This window comes from Zosterops lateralis (genome assembly GCF_965231275.1).
Source record: "Zosterops lateralis genome assembly, chromosome: 2".
In the NCBI taxonomy this organism is placed as follows: domain Eukaryota; kingdom Metazoa; phylum Chordata; class Aves; order Passeriformes; family Zosteropidae; genus Zosterops; species Zosterops lateralis.
The window spans coordinates 71,087,795-71,107,525 of NC_139763.1; the positions used below are offsets into that span (position 1 = coordinate 71,087,795).

The 19,731-nt window shown below is 40.9% G+C and overlaps 1 protein-coding gene across 1 annotated transcript in view; it reads left to right on the forward strand.

The window, feature by feature from the left end:
* Nucleotides 1-5,859: 5,859 nt before the first annotated feature.
* Nucleotides 5,860-19,731, forward strand: part of ATP8A2 (ATPase phospholipid transporting 8A2) — a gene marked incomplete at its 3' end in the record, with an annotated part of 287,257 nt that continues 273,385 nt past the window's right edge. Inside the window, exon 1 of the mRNA XM_083855240.1 lies at nt 5,860-5,954. Coding sequence (XP_083711366.1) covers nt 5,873-5,954 — 82 coding nt within the window. The 5' untranslated portion in view covers nt 5,860-5,872. The remainder of the gene's footprint in view (nt 5,955-19,731) is intronic.

Sequence of the window (19,731 nt, forward strand, 5' to 3'; positions counted from 1 at the left end):
TCTGTCTATAGTTACCAGTGTCTCTGCGAAGAAGATCCTTAAGTTATTTCACTTATTATCTTAAGCTGAGTGATGCCAAGCACACTTTCTCTACCAATCTAGAAACAGCAAGTCCTGGATTTTTTACTTTTTTTTTTTTAACCTTTAAAAAATATCATGATGAGTGACAGATACCCTTCCCTGTAGCTCGGCATCATGCTCATTTCGATCCTGTGCAAGTAAACAAGGGCAAAGCACCATAGCAAAGATTTGATTTAAGACCAAGAGAGTCTATTGTGTTGTTTGTTTGTTTTTGTTTTTGTTTTTGTTTTTTTAAAGACAAGCAGAGTTAGACAAGCAGAACTTGTGTGCAATTACTCTCATCCTGTAGCCTAATACCACCACTGCTGGCAGGAGGCCACAGGCTTTGTACTGACTTTGCAAGGCCTCAGGACTGAGCCTCATTTTGTCTGAGCTTTTATTGACCTGTCTGTGGCTTTCTTTTACTTAGTTGCAACAGCAATATCTCTGATGGGAAGGTAGCTATGTCTAATTGTTCTACTTTTGTTTAACTTTGTATGGTGCCATTGTGGCTTTTATACGGAGAGTGACAAGAAGTTCTACTGTGGAGAACCAGATATTTATAACTAACATAATGATGCATAACATAATAATATGTAGAGGAATACAGACCTGGTATGACAGCAGTGTCCCCTGAGAGTGGACTCACAGGATACTGTAGAAGATGATGAAAAATGGAGCAAAGCCATTGCACTGGAGAACTTGGGGCTACAAAGAGCTCGTCAGCAGTCAGCTCAAGCAGTGCAGACCTGGGAAGTGGACAAAGATGACTGAGGGATTATACAAAGAACAAGTACATCCCATACATAAATGGCATCCCATATAATACAATTGGGTGTAAAGTGGAGCAGTAGACAAATGGATAAAGAGCAAGGTGTGAAGGCATTTAAAAAACTTCACAAAAACAGCCCCATAACAGTTCTTTGCTTTTCTCAGCAAAGAATTTGTTGGGAAGACACCAATGACCAGCTACAGCCCTGACACCCACTGCTTTACAAAGGCCAGCACTGTCAACTATTCGTCTCAGAGGTGCAGTGGAAGGGTAAGCATCACACCAAAAAAAAAAAAGAAAAAAGGCAGACAGGAAGAGTGTGACTACAAAACTTGAAATGGTTTATTATTTCTGGGTTTTTTCCTTCAGATGTAGTAGTAGCATTCTTTCTTTCTTTCTTCTTTTTCTTTTTCTTTTTCTTTTTTTTTTTTTTTTGTAATAATTATCTCTCACCTTTGATTAGACTGTTATGTTTTCCACTACACTAATAAATTCTGAGTAATTTGTGTTTCTTTCCTTTTTTTCCCCCAGAACCAGTCTCAGTGTACAACATTAGTAATTGGAGCAGAGGATGCATCTTTTTGGAAATTTGGGCTTAACAATCTCTCTAAGATTCCAGACTGCATCTGGCACAGTCAAAAATAGAATAAAGATATCCTGTCTCCCAGTCTGGCATATTAGCTACAGGACCATTCTTCCTGCCTTTGCTTTATTTATTACATTGAAATAATTATTATGCATACTGAGCTCTTTGAAAGTACATTGCTATAAATACTAGAAAAGTGAGCACATTGTAATTTGAAAAATACCGACTCCTTTTTTTTTTGGTACATCATTCAAACCATGGAGCCATTATGACAGACCCCAGGGACTAATAGTGCCATGACTCATGGTCTGATAATACACAATTTAGTGCACATCAGCACGATGACAAAGACAGGCATTGCATAACAAAATGACAAAGGTGAGTCCAGCACAGTGGCACGAGCTTTTTCTTTCCTCAAAACTCGGGGCTAACCCACAACTTGTCAGCTGGTTACTAATGAGCATGAACTTTCAGAAACACAACCAACTGCTCTGGACTGCACACTTAGTTTTCCTGCAGGCCCCACTCTTAAGCCTGATGAGTAGGACTCAGGCTATTTCTCAGTTACTGAGATTATCCTGCACACTTGGTTTCCCTGGACACTTTTGCAATCCACTTTCTCCCCTCAGTGTCCCACTAGACTGCAGTTTCTATCAACTTGTGACTTTAGACAGATTTTGCAGGCAGGTCTCTTCTGAGGCCCTCATTCTGAGAAGAGGAAAATATGTGTTTTGTTTCTTCCATGCCAGTAAGCTTTGTTGAAATGCCTGGTCATTAAATGCTCAGGGAGTGCCTTCCATGGGGATACAGCTCAGGCTTGTCCAGGTAAGTGTGGGCTGGATAATGAAATCTCCTTGAGACACTCAAGCAGTTAAGTTTTGGTGAGTGAGTAGCCCTTGTAGCTGCAAGGCAGATGGTGCTTTAGCTGGAGCACTCCTTGAGAACATCGAGTGTGCAGAGGTGAAAGCAAGTGCAGTGCATGTGAAGGAATGAATGCACTCAGCTCCTACATGGGTTCACAGGCTGACAGCCCACAATCCTTTAAGTGTACTGTAAACACAGTTCACCTGAGGGCTAAATAGTGATGAAAAAGTAAACATGAATCCAGGAGTTGCTATTCATTTTTTGGTCCTTTCTTGGGAGCAATTTCTTTGACTTTGAACTGACAGCTTGAACCCAAAGTGAACTTCACTTTAATTTGTCTACTAGCTAACAATAAGTGATTTCCTGTTCCCCAGGCAATCTGCTCTGCTACAAAGATACTGACCACAACAGAAAATATTTTGTGGAGAAAAGAAAGAGCAAGTTGAGGGAGAAAATGATGTTCGTGAAAATAACCAGCTCCATGTCATGGTTTTAAAATGGGAAAGGTGTGCAGGAATGTCAGCACTGGGCATTGTCCTTACTGGATGATTTCATTCACAAAAGCTCTTGGGCCACTTCTCCCAGAGTGATAAAATCCATGAATTAAAGTTTTTCACAGGCAAGAAATATCTGTCAGCAGCAGTCCTGTCACAAAGCACACATCTCCAGTGGGCTATGATGCATTCAGTGCAGTCAGTGTAAAATGCCCGTTCTGGATTACTTTGAGTTTATGAAGTGCAAAGTGGTTTGTCAATAATATTTCTATTTTTAACATTTTGTGAAGTTGTAGCTAGAAGGTATCACTTTCCATACTATACATGAGGATACCAAAGTACAGCAAGATTCAGAGATTTAGCATTATTTATTATCTTTGAAATAACACCCAAGTAACCCATTATGTGTGGTGGCCAATTCTGTAGGGTTAAGTGGTTTAGATACAGACTTAGGGCTGTTTGCCACAGTCTGTCAAGATTTGGGGGACCATTTCTTATGCAGTAGATCTTCCCAAAACTCAATATATCCTCATCCTCCAGTGATTCTGCCTCATTTAAACCATTCTACCTCGAAGCTCATCTGGTAGAGAAAGCAACCTCTTAAGATGTGGCAACTTCTGCTGGCTATGCCTGGTTAAGACCAGGATCTGTAAAGATTCAGAGGTGCTGCCTTACATAAATTCTTTTTCTATTAAGTTACATTCCTTCTTTGCCTGTCCTTAATACGTAAATTCTCATGGTTGCAAATGTTTTGCACAGAAAGGTGAAGTGCTGTAAGTGCTACATTGATTAATCTATCCTTTATTTCTTTTTTTAACCTTGATTTACTGAACATTTTGAGAAGGAACGGTATCTTTTGCGATGAGGCCGGCAACATGCCAGAGTGATGAAAGATGCCCTTGTAACCGGAACAGAGAAGCCCAGTTAGGGATCCTGAGCCCAGCGGGGGCTTTCTTGGGACTGTGAAAAACGAGGTTCACTTTTTGGCAAATTTTAAGAAATATGTTTAATAAAATAATTAAGACAATTAGGAGATAAGAAAAACCAAGTACAGCCGGGCCGGGTGACTTGGCATTCAGCCAAGTCCACACTTTGCTATCTCAGAGACATTCATTAAATACCCTTCCTGTTATATCAATATATGAATATTCATATAATTCCATAAACTAGCTTCCATATTCCAGGAACTGTTTTGCATGGCTCCTCCTTGGGTCCGCCTTTTTAGAGCCTGCATGTTTCTTGGCTGTGTCTTTTTTATTGCTTCCAGCTTGGGCCTTGGTCCATGCTTTCTTCAGGTGGTAGATGCTGGTAGTTGGTATATCAATAGCAGGATCTTCTTTACATGTTCACTGGATGTTATCCCGACCAAACAGACAGTTTAAGCATATTACATCAGTTACTACCACTATGCCTAATTTTCTAAAAGCAGAAATAAAAACTTATATTCTATATCCTTACCACAACATTATTAACCATATAGCACACATCTTGCGAAAAGCCAACTCTATAATATATATATATAACAGGACGGTTCATGCACCTAAAATGTCTAATAAAATACCAGTTCCAGACAGACACCTCCAAACCCCCCAGCAAGTGCAGGCCCTGACCTCACGGCACCTGAGGCTGATTTATTAAAAAACTATGGATATTGATCTAATACCAATATCCAACTATGACAGACAAAGACTCTCTAACGGTTTAAAGTTAGAAAGTGTATGTTTATTACGACGCCAGGGTGCAGGATCGCTCCCAAATACACACCTCAATTTACAGATCATCACAGGGTCTTTTATGTACAGGAGTATTGAATACACAAACTATAAATGCATATTCATAAGTCTGGTACATCCCATTCCCCGCTTCCTATGGTAATTAGCCCAAAAAGCCATTAAGCATGCGTAGTTTGTTCTTTAAAATGGGTCGGTGGTCTTTTTATGGGGTGGGGTCCCAAAATGATGAAGTAAGATGGGTCTTCCTCTCTTTGACTTTTTAACCTTTGACAGCTGAATCCTGTTTTCCAGGACTGTTTGATTTATGATTGTATTGTATTCATGGGGTCTATTGATCATCCAGGATGCAAAAGCCTGGTTTGACAGCTTCCCTGATTTATCAGTTCCTTCCCTGATTTATCAGTTCCTTCAGTCTGGCTTCTGTTAACAAAAAGGGAAGTTTTAGCTATGTTACCTCAACGATATTTATTTTAACTAAAGTCTTTAATGTTGGGAAAGATGAATCAGGGAAACCTTATAAATATGATTGCTTGGCAAAAGATTCTGAAAATGTGAAACCTGTAGTTGAGATAGAAATGGAAGCTTACTTTGAGTTGTAGGATACTGAGTCTTAGTTACTATATAACCTACAGACAATAGCCTGGCCAGCTGAAGGAGAATCCCTTTGGATTGAACAACACCTTTCCAATGGCTAAGGGATTCAAAGGTCAATGCAGCAAAACAGAAAAGTCTAAAGAGTAGTTTTTAGAGTTTAAAATATAACACAGTATGGTAATGTAGTAGTTCTTATAGGCTGTGTGTAGATTCTATAGGATTTTATGTCTTGTATTGGTTGGTCAATGTAAATTAGAATATTCATCACAAAAGGAGATAGAATGTATTGTAACCAGGACCTCGCTCTCTTCTTCGCTCTTCTCTCTCTTTCTTGGCTCTTGGCTCTCTCTCTGGACCTCGCTCTCCTTTCCCTGCTCTTATCTCTGCTCTCTTCCCCCTGCACTCTGACCCCTGCCATCTTGCTCTCTCTCTCTTCTTGGCCCATACCCTTTTGCTCTCTCTCGTTCTCTCTCTTTGGGACTTCCCTTCAGCCGGGGCTGGTGGCTGAAGGGAAGGCCTTTGCAATAAAACCACTTATTCTAGAATATCTCAGCTTTGCAGGAGTACCTTGTCCCTGTAAGTCACGGATGCTTCTACATTTAATTCTTCTAAATCAGTGCTTCAAGGCAAAGGCTCCGGGTGGGCTCAGGGGGCCGGGAGGGGATCCCCGGGCCGGGCCGGGCCGGGCCGGGCTCTCCCGCCCCCTCAGGCCGGGCGGCGGCGCGGGCGCGCGCGGCGTGTGCGTGCGGGGGGGCCCGTGGCCCGCACCATGCCCACCAGCAGGGCCGGCCTGGGCACCGCGCTCAAGATGTCCCTGCGGCGGAAATCCTCCAAGATCCACTCCGCGGCCGGTGAGGAAAGGGCCAGGCCAGGCCAGGCGGGCGGGGAGGAGGCGCCGCGGCGGAGGAAGGAAGGAAGGAAGGAAGGAAGGCGCGGGGGAAGGGAAGGGAAAGGAAGGGAAGGGAAGGGAAGGGAAGGGAAGGGAAAGGAAAGGATGGCAGCGGCGCCTCCATGGCGCGGCCGCTCGGCCCCGCCGCCCGCCGGCCGAGGCGCTCGGGGAGCCCGCAGATCCCTGTATGATCTGCCCCGGCAGCCCTCCCCGCCCGCTGCCCGGCCCCAAGGGCTGCCCTCGGCCAGAGGGGCGGCGGGCCCGGGGCAGAGCCCTCCCCGCCCCAAGGGCACCGCGCCCCCGCCCCAGCCTCGGCCCCGCATCCCTCCCACCGCCACCCCAGGGCCCCCCGCACCCCAGCCCGCGGCGTCCCCCTTCCTTCTCTTGGCTCTGATAGCTTTTGACAGGAACATTTCTTCTGGTCGGAGGGCAGCGCCGCTGGAGCAGGGCAGAGAGGGGTGCCCCCCATCCCATCCCATCCCATCCCATCCCACCGCGCCGGTCAGGGGCCTGTGCCCCGTGATCAGCAGTGAGGAGAACAGCAGGCACTGCAGTCAGCCTGCAGAGAAGGAAATTACAAGGTTTCTTAAGAGGTTCGTTTACAAAAACATTTTCAAACTAGTTCATAAGAAATTAGACAGAAATGGAAGACTCTGAAGGTAGAATTCTGTTCCCAAAGGACTCACACTGAGTTCTGTAGGACCAAGGTGCATTCAGGTTTCAGCTCTGGTATGTTCTGCTTGGGCATGGGTGAAGCATCAGTGACATTGCTGGTGACTTACAGACACCCGTTCCTGTGCAAAATATTTAGGTGCCTAGTATGGTCTCTGTGGTGAGTAAAAGTGTAGTATAATGCTCTTCAGCAGTTTTTGCTTCAATGAGAAATGTGCACATTTCCTGATCAGCTGTGCTTTGGGTTAAATCTCAGAGCACCTTGGAGAGCATTTGCTGGATTGCTTTTGGGTGCTGTATTTGAAGGTGTCCTTTAGCCACTCATGGCTGTTCAGCTCATGGAAGCAGGCTGGAGCTATCTCAAAGGAGAAAGCCACCTTCCCTTTGGCTCCTCTGCACAACCTGGTCACTTCAGTAACAGTTCCCTGTTCGGTCTCACTGCTTGGTAGCAAGGACAGAACTTCAGGGACTTCTGCACAGCTGCTGAAATAAGTGGGATGCTGAGCAAAGAGGTGTGTAATGCCTGCCTAGAGGAAATGGTAGGGTTTCAGGGTAGGATTTAGCATATTACCAGCTTTACTTATCTTCAGCCTAAGCCATTCAGATGAAACAGTTGCAGTTAAGCAGATTCCACTTTCCAGTGTTGGGGGTTGTGTCCACTTCTGCAGCCCAATCTGAAACCCTGTCCTGTGATAGGGAGGTTCCTTTCCCAGAGCTGCAGTTTGGCAGATCTTTTTGTGACTCAGTATTTGGAATCCAAACCTAGGCTCCCTTCAGATACCCAATGCTTGGTGCTTGGAGAATATTCAGCTTCAGTGTGGCATACATAAGGAGTTTAAGCTTCACCTTCTGTAAATCACAGAATCACACAGGATGGGTTGGAGGGGACCACAGAGGGTCCAACCTCCCTGCTCAAGCAGCATCACCCTAGAGCACATTGCATAGGATTGTGCCCAGATGGTTCTTGAATATCTCCAGTGCTTGGTTATCCACAATCCACAATCATACTTGTGGCTCTAGGAGGTTAAGTTGTGCCTCAATGATGCCCTGGGTACTAGGAGCACCCAGATCTTCTGGCTGGGATTTATCTATACGCAGCCTGATTTTTACATGTTCCCTGCATTTCACATAAACGAGAATCCAAATTAGATGATACTTTGAAGAAAGATGGGGCTCAGCATTAAGATCACTTTCTAGTGCTTGAACAAGGTATTTCCTATCTAGAATATTTTCAAGGGTAACAAGAGCAATATCTAGTATAGTTGTATATATAATGCCTAGAAAGTTACATAATAGGAGTTTGTATAACTCACTACACAGAGTTATTAAAGGATATGATTATAGTTGGTTTAGTACACCAAAGTCAGCTCTGGTGACTTAGGACAACCAGAACCAATTTATCTCTCTGCTACCCAGGAAGTCCTTTCTTCCCCATTCCTATGTATTCCCACTGCCTTGCTTGTGTCAACATTAGCCTGGGCACCTGGATCAGTGCTCTGTGGCTCACAGAGCCTGTATGATCTGAATGCCAGCAGGGACCAGACACAGAAAGGCAGTAGCTCTGTTTTTCACAGCATGTTGTAGTTTGATGTGCAGACCTGCTGTGTGTGGGGGCCAAACAGGTTCATGTGAGGGGCTCTGGGCTGTGTGAACACAACTGTAAAAGCATACATTGGGAGACTGAGCTACTGTCCACTGACAGGCAGTTCAGATGTGGTTGTGTGGTGGCACTGCAAAATCTCAAGACCCTTCTGAGCTGAATGGTGTGGAGGGGGAACCAGTCACCCTTTTGTCATGCTTAGTTAGGGTCAGGTAACCGTCTCTGTCCATTGCAGGTTTTTTGGCATCTATGTATCAAAATGTTCTATCTCCTTTCCTTTCTTTAGGAGAGAAGATCTGTCCTGCTTTAAAGTCTTTCAGTTTATTTGCTAGTTTTGTTTACTTTTGGGGAAGTTTTGGTAATCTAAAGTATTATTTTTTAGTCTGGGTCACTGAGATTTATTTTCGTACCATGTAAAGTGTTTCAGTAGCTTATAGACACTCCTCTTTAGTCAAGAAGAACATTGTGAAGAACATTCAAGAAGAACTCTGTGATGGTCTAACAATGTCTTTTCCTCTCAGATTTTCTACCCTCCTGCACTTGGCAGTGTGACTTCCATGTGTGCTAATACAGTATAAACTGTAACTGGTAGATTTGATAGAGTTTTAAACCTGCATAACACTGGTATAAAGCCCTTGCCAGAAAAGCAGATGATGTGAAAAGGAGAATTTAGAGATGGGAAGTCACCTTCTGCCACTCAGATGATCACTGCTCTTCTTTTTTATGCATTTGCTCATTAATTGATTTTTTTTCCTTGTACAAGTAAACCTTTTTATTGCCATAATGTTGTACCAACCGAGCTAAATTGATTAGATTTAAATTATTCTCAAAGTCTCTAGCTCCTCACTGTTGTAACCACAGACATCAAAGACTAACTTGTTCTTCTCCTTCCTGCTTCCTTAAAATCACTAAAAATAAAAAAAACCTGTCAATAAGACATTGGATGATTATACAATGGCATTTTTATTTTTAGGGAAAAAAATCGAATTTCAACTTTATAATGGATTAAAGGTACAACTGATCTCGATATTATTTACTGTGGTCTTTTTCAGCCACTCAGCAATACACATCAGCAAGAAAAGTATTTTTAGTGTAAAGGTAGTAACAGAATCTTCTCTCAGGACATGAGGACCTGAAATATAAACATCATTTCATGGTATGAAACAATACTCCTTTTATATGTTTTCCATCTGCTTTTCCTGTGAAAAACTTGCTTATAGTTTATGCTGTGTTTTTGATCTTAGAGTCTTACTCCTTTTCTTGTAAAGGATCTATCTCTTGCATTTTTCAGAGAAATGCCTATGCAAGAATTTCTTTGGGCTATTTTTGTGCTGTGATATAATTACCATGATTGCAACTGTTGGGAAGTGTCATACAGAGCAGTTAAAACTCTACACAGGCACTTGTACTTTGCTCAAAGCTTTTATCCTTGAGCAAAGATGGTTAAGCACTGGAACAGGCTCCTCAGGGAAGTAGTTGGGTTACCATGCCTGGAAGTGTTCAAAAAATGAGTAGGCATGGCTCTTTGCTGTCAGGTTAGGGGACATGGTGGTTTTCAGTTAAAGGGTGGACCTGATGATCTCAGAGGTTATTGCTAACTGTAATGATGCTTTGATTTTATCTGTAGTCATTTACAGGTTAGACATAATTCCTATAGATACATATAAATTGCACAGGAGCCATAGGTGAAATGTGTCATCAGCTCTGCATGTTTTACACATGGCTGCTGCTGCTCCAAATAAGGTGTAATTTGGTTTTGTGGAGGACAGGTTCAGGTGGTGTAAGAAGCATGGTGAAGGCTACAAAGCTTTAACCTTGAAGCTCATTCTTGTCACCTCTGCTCACGGGATACCTACATCCTATTTTGCAGGAGGATCAGCAGTTGCCTTGGATGCATTTTAAAGCAAACGACCCCTCTGAAGGGGTCAGCAAAGTGCTGAGCTAACAAATTCTTTAAATACTATTATTAAAACTGTTTATCTAAGAATAAAAGCCCTGTTCTGCTTAGAGAAATGTACCTGGCAGGAGTAGTGACAGTGGGGACCGAACAGGGGGGGCACTTCCTCAGCAAATGCTTTAGCTGCCCATTAGCATCAGCAAGAGTTACTGAAACATTGAGCAAGATGATTGCAACCGCAGCCTTGGCACACAAAGACTCTGCTCTGTGACGGGAAACTTTTCCAGGTGAAGACTAAGCTTCTACCAGTTTAGTGGCAGAAGTTACTACTGCATAGACAGACTGCTTTAGTCAGTGTGTGTTCATGCACGCTCTCAAACTGCATGGTGGTAATTTGGTGTGTTGCAGACCTCCCATTTCTTTTCATCCACGTTTAACTGGCAGGCAGTGTAGTATAATGTGCAGCTTATTCTATCACATCAAAGGCCCGATCCTATTTATGTAAACACCAGTGAGAATTACGCCTTTTGACAAAGCACTCATCACAATAAACCCCATGCTTTATGTTACTGTGTTTCTATAGTAGCACAAAGGGGAGCCTTCTCAAGCTGTGTGGGATCTGCAGGACTGTAAAGGGAGGTGGTGACAGTGACAGGGCGAACTGGAGGCCAACCTGAACTTCTGCTGCCTTTGCTTAAAGCTTGTTTGGCTGGGAAAGTTAGTTTGCATTAGAATAGGAGAGAATTTAAAATACCTCTGCTTAGGACCCTAAATTAGAAAAAAGGTGATTTATGCACAGTTACTGAGGAGTAGCTTCATAAATAACCAAGGTCCTAAGTAGAGTGGCAGAAGAAACATTTTTCCCCCTACTGTGATGGGGGAGCTGAGATTATTAATAAATCTATTAAAGATCAAACCACTCAGATGATAAGGAATGCAGTTATTGGGAGTTAATTGAGGACATAAGAGATTTTACCACCTTCTGTTTCTAGGATCAAATTAAATGAATGTTTTAATAAAAGTTTAAAATTCCACTCTGCTGTATAGCCAATATATGAACTCTCTTATGTTATACTACTTGAGTATTCATAACTCTATTGCAAACAGACTCATGTACTGTCTATTTATAGAAACTGTTTTATTCCTTCTCTGTGCTACTCTCTCTCCACAGGACTTTTGTTTCAGATTTTAGTTCTCTAGCAGTATCTGCTTTTAGTGTACTTCCCTGTGCTGGGTGAGTCACTATTCTCATTTTCTGGGTAGACCTAAAAGCACTGCCCTACTAGTGTGATTTGGCAGAAATGCCACTGTACTTTCATGAAGGATTAAAATATCTAACAGTAAAATGACTGCAAGGAAATCTGCTTGTCTCTTCAGGGTCCTAGAATATCACCAAGATGATGGAACTGCTGGGTGTACTTCCTGAAGGGGACTCACTGGGCATAGAAAGAATAATCATTTAGTATTGCATTTCCATTGCCACAAGGTTCGAGTGCAGTCTTGATCTCTGCCAACTCTGCAGGGTTGTTTTTTTAACCTGGAAATCTATGGCTTCATAAGTGATGTTGCTCTAAAGCATTCCCTTTTTTTCGTACCATTAACCCTCCTTCCCTCCACAAGAAGTGTCAAGCCGATAGCTCCCATTGACTCTAGATGGTGTTTGGATGATCATCTGAAAACTGATGTCAGCATCTAAAACTGATCACTCTCCAGTTAGCAATTCACAAGGCATTTTTATTGTATTGAAGCCTTGCTGAGGGCACTATGAACAACCAGCTCATCTGTTTCTGCTCTTCTGGAGGGTTCTCAAGTGATGCTCTGTAGACTCGCTACAGGGTGGCACTCCTGGCTGGTTCGTTTCCCTTTGGCCAGTCTTGTTTGAGCTGTCAAGTATAGCCTTTAAATAATCTTTGAATCTGACAGAACTGATTTCCTACTTGTGAAGAAATATTCTAAGCACCTTTATTAGCTTTATTACTAAAACAGGGAAGTGTTTCAGATTTATTGTCCTGTACCATGTTGTATTGTGGCATATTTTCATTAAGTCTGTAGTAGTGCAAATACTGGAATATCTGTTACAGACAGTATCTCTAGAGACTGATTGCCAACGTGTTCTTTTAAGGGATAGTTAATCACAAAGTCTTTCTTGTACATACACCTGGTAGAGCAGAGCAATATACTAGATTTTGAAAAGGCAGTTGAGTATCTCTTCAGCAACATCTTTCTGCTTCTGGGACAGCTCTTAAGTATGGCTTGCCACAAATATTTTCCTTTCAGTCTCTTATCTTTTCCAGCTAAGCTACTTAAGCCTTTTGGAACAGTTGCAAGGATGTAAGACATGGCATCTGAGAGCTTTAGATAACTGATTTTTAGCTGGTACACTCAAAGGATAATTTGGGAAAGATCACTGACAGAGTTGAAGATTGAGAAAAAAACCCCCAGATTTTACAAAACTTGGGGGTTTATTTTTAGTGCAAAAAACCCCCAACTAATTATCAATATTGAAAATATATTATTTTCAGTTATTCCAGTATTTGTTAGAAAGGCTCTCAGATTTTTGATTAGCATTATTGCCAACTTTTCATAATGAATCCTGCCCACTACAAACGTTCCTGGACAGTTTCTTTCCAACCCCAGGAGTGGATAGATGCCTGCCTGTTTCAGAGTTCCTGTCTTGAGTTCCAGACCACTGGCTGAGTGGTAGTTACATGGCAGTAATTCTAGATTCTTGGACATTTTAAATGAGATTACTGGAAGCTACAATGGAGCAAAAAGACCTGAAAACAGAAGATGCAAAGTTTTGTATTTCAAGCTAAGGTGTGGTAAGGCAAAGCAGACATGATGCGGATTTTAATGAGTGACCCAGTCCAACCAGCTATTTGGACTTGTCACAGAAGTGACAATCTCTATAGTTACAATATCACATCCATGTACATGACATTCACAGGAGGTTTTCCTGACAGTACAGATGTAGTTATCCTTCTGGTGAGCACTGAAACCAGTTTAAATGGAGTGTCAGTAAATGAATCTCAATACTCCCATGTTGTGATGAAGAATCACGAGACATAGAGTGGATTTTAAATGTATTTCCACTGCTTTCCCTCCTTACATACGGTATTTTTGTTAATTCTAGTTCTAATTAACAGTTTGAAAACTCTTGCCTTGGACTATTAGTGCAAAAAGAAGGTAAATGAGAACTTGTTGTCCTTGACTGAAATGGAAGAGCCATGATTGTATCAGTTCATAATGGATCCAACAAAATGTGTCAGTTTGTTTTAGCTAAGGGTTTGGTTTGATGAATCTATCTTCTTTTAGAATGTTGGAAATCAGGATTAACACAAATTAAATTAGTGTATAGGTTCTATAAAGGAGAGAAGACAGCCTGACATCTTGTTTAAAACTGACTGCTTTCTTGAATGCAGATGACCAGACCCATTCATTTGATTTTATTAAATGAGCAGGTTGTCAGAAAGAGTGAAAGCAAAGTGTTTACTTCCTTACAATAACATCACCCTGATAAATTTTTCTACTTTGGACAGAAACAGGGCTTGGGTGTTATCTCTTGTCAACCCAGCACTGTTCTGCCTATATGTACAAAACACAGTCAAGGTCCTGTGCCTGTGAGATCTAGGAACATTCAACCCAATGTTTATCCAAAGGATATATGAAACAAGTGCCCCAGGCTTTTTTGTGCCTTTAAATACTCTAAGCATATGTCACCCTACTTAACAGATGCTGTTCATTTGTAAATGGAAGACAAAAGATGCTGAAAGAGTATGTGCAAAGTCAACATCAGCCATCATAACTCTGAAACAGATACAGAGGTTACATCTGCATTTGTCATATTAGTTACACAGGTGGGAATCAGAATTTAACTTGGATTTAAGCATGAATCTGAAATCCAGATGACATTTAGTCAACATTTCTGCATCACTGGGAAAGCTCAGCATAGTTACTGCTTCAGTGGTCCCATGGCTACTGAACTGAAATACATTGACATCAATCCTGGTGCCTTGTTTTCAAGTGGGATAGAGAGACAGGGGAATTAAGGTATGCAGGTGCTACCCAGACTGGGAAGGGCACCTCTTCTGCTTTACAGATTAACAGTCAAATCTTCTTCCCAGAGTTTCACTAATACAAGTCTGCAAGCCATCTTTGTGCCATTTACCTGACTGATCATAGGGGCAAAAAGGAGCCTAGACAGGAGGAGAGCGTGCTAGCCCTGCCCCAGCCAAATTTATCCTAATCCTGTGCTGCCTGAAGAGGGGGCACCATTCACTATCAGTCCTTAACTAAAATCCTGATCCTTGCTGAAGTTTTTCCACAATCTTCAGTACAAAAAAAAAAAAAAAAAAAAAACAAAAACAAAAACAAAAACAAAAAAAACACAAAACACACACACACAAAAAAAAAAAAAAAAAAAAAAAGAAAAAAAAAAAAAAAAGCTCATACCCTCTGTTTTTTATCAAAGTAATTTTATTCACAAACGTGAAATATGTTTATCTTGTCTTTGAAAACCTTTCAAACCCTACCTACTAGTCATCATTAGGGTAACAAAGCTGAGTGATCAGTCTTCAGAAAGAGAAAGGAGTGGCTAGAAAGATCTGAAATGTCTGAGGAGAAAGAGTTCACTTCTTACAGGAAAAAAAAAATTGGGGGTCTGAATCCCAAATTAAGAAACTTTGGGAAAGTGCAAGTATCAATCAATGAACCATGTAAATGTGTGAAGGAACTCATTACTTTAGAGTTACTTTGGATCCATTCCATCTTGTGAAGTTGGAGTGGGATATTGCCCTGGTTTCAGCTGGGATAGAGCATGAGCAGCTGCATGGTGCTTACTTTCCAGATGGGGTTAAACCACAACAGGTATTTTTTCAGGTCTTTCTATATAGTGCTGAGCCCCTATAATAAGAAGAATTAAAGATACATTTTCTGGAGAAGGCAAGTTTCCTACTGTGAGTTGTAATGTTACTAAAATTGTCCATTAAACACAGATGAAACTTTCCCTAGTACCTTCCAGGTAGCCCTTCTGTCATGGGTCACAGCTGGGACTGTGAACACAGTATCTTCCACACACAGCATTGCTCCATTACCATTCCCTCTCTTGTGAGAGACTATGCACAGAGTGAGATGTATGCAAAAATCCCAAATCCAAAATCCTACAGTAGACCCAAGAAGGCCTCTTCAGTTGCAGGATCTTCACTGAAAACAAGAAGTCTGGTTTGTATCACAGTAGGTGCAGCCACTTTAAATGTCTGGCCATTTCCATCCCTGACTCCATACTCTATGCTGTGTCCCTCAGGTGTTCTTAGCCAAGTTGGTTCTGGTAGGAATTGAAGTGAGATGCAAGAAGCTATGTCTGGCATGGCACAGGAAAGAGCAGTAAGTATTCCCAGCCTGGACTGCTGGAGAGATTTCAGCAGTCCTGAACTTTCACCATCAAGAAAGACTGGTCTGCAAAGAAGAAGATTCTGCAGTCCTCAACACTGGATGGTTTGGTTGAAGTTTTGGCCTGCCAGCTAATTACCTAAACCATTTTCTTTGAGAGCTTTCCGCCAAAATGCCAAAGAGAGCAAAAATAGGAATAAAATAACTGTAATAATAAATCTTATATGATCTTGTTGAGACAGTGCAATTTGGTGCTAGTGCTAAATAGCAGAGGATTTAAATAATTTATTATTCCTTTTGGTACTTTTTGGTTCATTAGACAGCCAAATTCCCCGGGTGCATGTACTTGCCATTCCTCCTAGGAACACTGTTGTTTACAGAGACATTAAACACTCTTATCAGTGTCATCTTCTATATAGAGAAATCATGACAACCAAGGACAAAATTTAATCTTAGATCTTCATCCTACCAGAAACCTCCTCCCTTTTTTAAAATTAAAGTCCCTTCTTAAGACACCCAGCACTTTGCAGACACAAACATCTTGCTGAATTTCTGCATCATTCTTTTACAGGCTTCAAATCAAATCAGAACAATTTTGCCCTCTGATGAGATGAAAAGATTTATATTTCTGTGTACCAGTTCACATCTCATTAGATGGTACTGTTGGAGTGTACATTGTCATTAATTTGGGACTCAGCAACTGCAAACAACCATATTTTTTATTTCCATCATAACTAGTACACAAACTAGCATTCAGTAATTAAATATTAGTATCTTAAGCAGAAGCCACAAAATTTACTGAGGTATAGAAAGGCAGCAGTGATGTGGTAGCTTTTGTCTTCATGAGGAGCTAAAGCTGTTTCACTGCAGTTTCAAGTATTTTGTCATCAGTGGCTCCAGAGCAAGTGAATAATTGTAGTTACCTACTTCAGAGGGCAAGATGAAGATTACAGGCAGCTACACAGTGTTTGTGTGGTGCTGGGAAACAGGGTCTCATACAAAAATACTTCTTTAGTCAGGTAAGTTTACAGCCATTAGGGTTAATTTTTTTTTCACAGTTACCATCTGGTTTTGATGGTGTCAGGAAACTAAGTCCACCTGGACATTCTGGACAAAATAAGCAGAACATGACTTTTTATTGAATCTCTTACTTCTTAGAAAGGTTTATTTTTACAAGGTAATTTTATAAGCTATATTTCTGTAGGGTTTTGGCATTATTTTCTATTGTCTAAATTGTTTATTAACAATGATTCTCTATTGACATAAACAATTCTAATAAGAAAATGGATATATCCAATTTTGTAGACTAAAATTTGAGAAGAGTGATTAACAACCTGAAGAAGGGGGAAGGGAAGTTCTACATTAAGAAGATTGGCAGCGCTTCAACTAGAAGACTATGCTGTGACTGAGGCTATAGCCAAAAATAGAATTGGATTAACAGAAGAAAGGCAAGTAGATAAAACTAAGGTCAAAGCAGAAATAGATGCTTTAGAATTACCTCATGCACCAAAGGATATAAAGCGATATTCAAGGAGTTTTCCTATTATAGGCACCTATAATGGGAAAATCAATTCACAATAAGAAGAACTACGAAAGATAACTCAAATAATAAGTTAATTAAGAAGAACTAAGCTTTAATACAGGCAGAAAAAAATTACAGTAGCTTTTTCTGATTGTACAGGCATTAACATGCATGCTATTACAAATAAATTAAAAAATAACCTGCAAAAGACAGCTGTAGTAACACCAACGCTTACAAAAAGAAACAGTAATAAGAAGTTAGCTGAACACTCTCATTGAGGTGGGGTAACATAGTGATGAGTGAAGCTCAGTAGGTTGCACTTTGACTCCTCCCCAGAAAAAAAGGCAACAAGGTAACAAGCTCTACCTGATGACAATTATTACAGCTCTGTTTACATTAATGACCCAAAATTTGTGGGTGAGAGACGCTAATGCACACAGATAGGAAGACTTTAAAAGAGGGGAAAAAAAAGTAGTGGAAGGTCATGTCTGTAGGGATTTTGGGAAGATAAGCTATAGTATCTAGAAAATTTGTCTTTTCTTGTAGCTTTGAATTTTAGTCAGGTAAGTTGGTTTCAAAGGAGGAAAGGTTGGGCTTCTTGGAAAAAATATTTTTGATGTGTTTAACTCTAATGCTCTGAGGTAGATACTGACTATCCTTATCTTTTCCTCAATTTTCTACATGGAAAAGCTGAAGGCCTTTTTTCTTGATAGGAAGGTTTCCTCAGAGCTAAGGTAATGATCTACTAGTAAGGAAGAAGACCTATGTCTGCTTTCATTGTAATGATTTTGTTTCTTTATCTCTGATTAGATATTTCTTGGTAAAAATATAGCCAAAACCTAAACCCTGAGAGGAAACACTTATAAAGTTATAATTCTTTCCTGTAATTCTGTGTTCTTGTGTGACATGAGCACTACAGTGGTGGTTTTCAGCCGCTGCAGAGTAGGAGTTATGTTAAAGATGAAAGGTATACTTGCTTAATGCAAGAGACTCCTTTGAATTTCTTGGGATATAAGGCTTATTATTGGCAAGGAACTGTTGTTTTAGCAATGAGCCCTATATTAAAACAGTAACTGAATGGGAGGGATTTCTTTCCGCTGAGTAGTTCTGCTATTCCCAGCAAAATAGAGCAGCTGTGTGGAAATAGTTTTTCAGTAATTTTTCTAATGACTTCTAAATGTGGTATAGCAAATTAATGCTTATTAGTTTGGGACTTCTGCTCATACGTGACAAAATAATTTCTGTAATAGTCTGTGGAGTGAAGAGAAATGAAGCTTGCAGTCTTTTGGAAAAAAACTGCTACATGAAATTTGTCCCCAGTAGTTATTTCAGAGAACTTAGTATTTGCTTTGATCTTTTTTTTTTTTTTTTTTTTTTTTTTTAAGAGGGAGGGGGTATAAACTTATATTAGGGGTGAGAGTGACTATTTCCTTTTGAAACGGTGTCTCCTTTTTCACAAAAAGACTTAAACAATGGATATAAAATCCAGGAATATGCTAAATTCTGAAATTCTGTCCTGAAGAGTATAGCACCACTTTGGGCCCACCATCTGAATTCTAGCTGATAAGCCTTTCCTAGAACAGATGCACCAGTGCTTGTACCTGAATGGATGCACTGTCACTGGAAATTGAGTCAGCTAGGTTTCAGCAGTGGTTGGTTGGTTTGGGCTTTTTTTTTTTCTTCTCCTCCCTAGGGCTACTTTTTAATCAAAAACTCCTCCAGTACCAGCACATGAGTCATAAACATAATTTCCTCTAAATTTGCAGCAGCCTATGCAATAGGAGATAATTAAATATTGAAGAGGTCTGTGATTCTTGTCTTTGCTCATTCTAGAAGCAATTACAATAAAACTCTGCCTATTGCAGACAGGTACTGGAATGTCTCAAAAGTGACAGGTGGATACAGTACAAATATACTTAAAATCTCAGAAATGATGCAATAGGTCAAGCTGAATCCTGATCCAGTAGAAAGCAAACGTTTAATGTTTTGGCAGTGACAATCTTTGTGTGGACCCTAGCAGGAGGCCTGTAAGGTTGCAGCTCAGCAGGTGCAGTCAGCATAGCTCTGCCTAAGTCAAATTCACTGTCACCAGTCTGCAGTAGTTCAGGGTCTGATCTATAGGATAACCAGAAAAACCTGTCAAAGCATCATAATGTATCTTCTAGAGATCAAGCCATTGAGGCTATTATCTCTCTTTGGGGGTGGTGGGTGAGAAGAGAGAATATTTTTAAAACTCATCCAGTACAGATGCTGCAGATAAGATAGCTGTTCCAGGAAGAACAACCCCCATTAGAAGGCTTACTAGGCTAGGATTTTTAGAAATAAAAATACTTTATTGGTGAAAACATCTCCAGCTATGCTTATAGTATAAGACTTTGGCATAATAGTAGGAGGTGGCTGCAGGATTAAAAAAACCCCTGGTAATTATGTTTTTCATATAATGTGCTTCAAAGGAAAAAAGAAGAAACCGCATGAGATTTTAGCTCCATCAGCTTTATTCTCATCCTTGGTCTGGTCTTCTGGCTAAGGCTGCAGAGCAGAGATAAGACTGGCTGATACTGCAGACCTGTAAGCCTCCCTTATCTGTCAATAGTGCTCTCTTCCTGACAGGGACAGGCAGAGGCGTGTGATGGCAGCTTTTTTCCTTGTCCTTGGTTAAA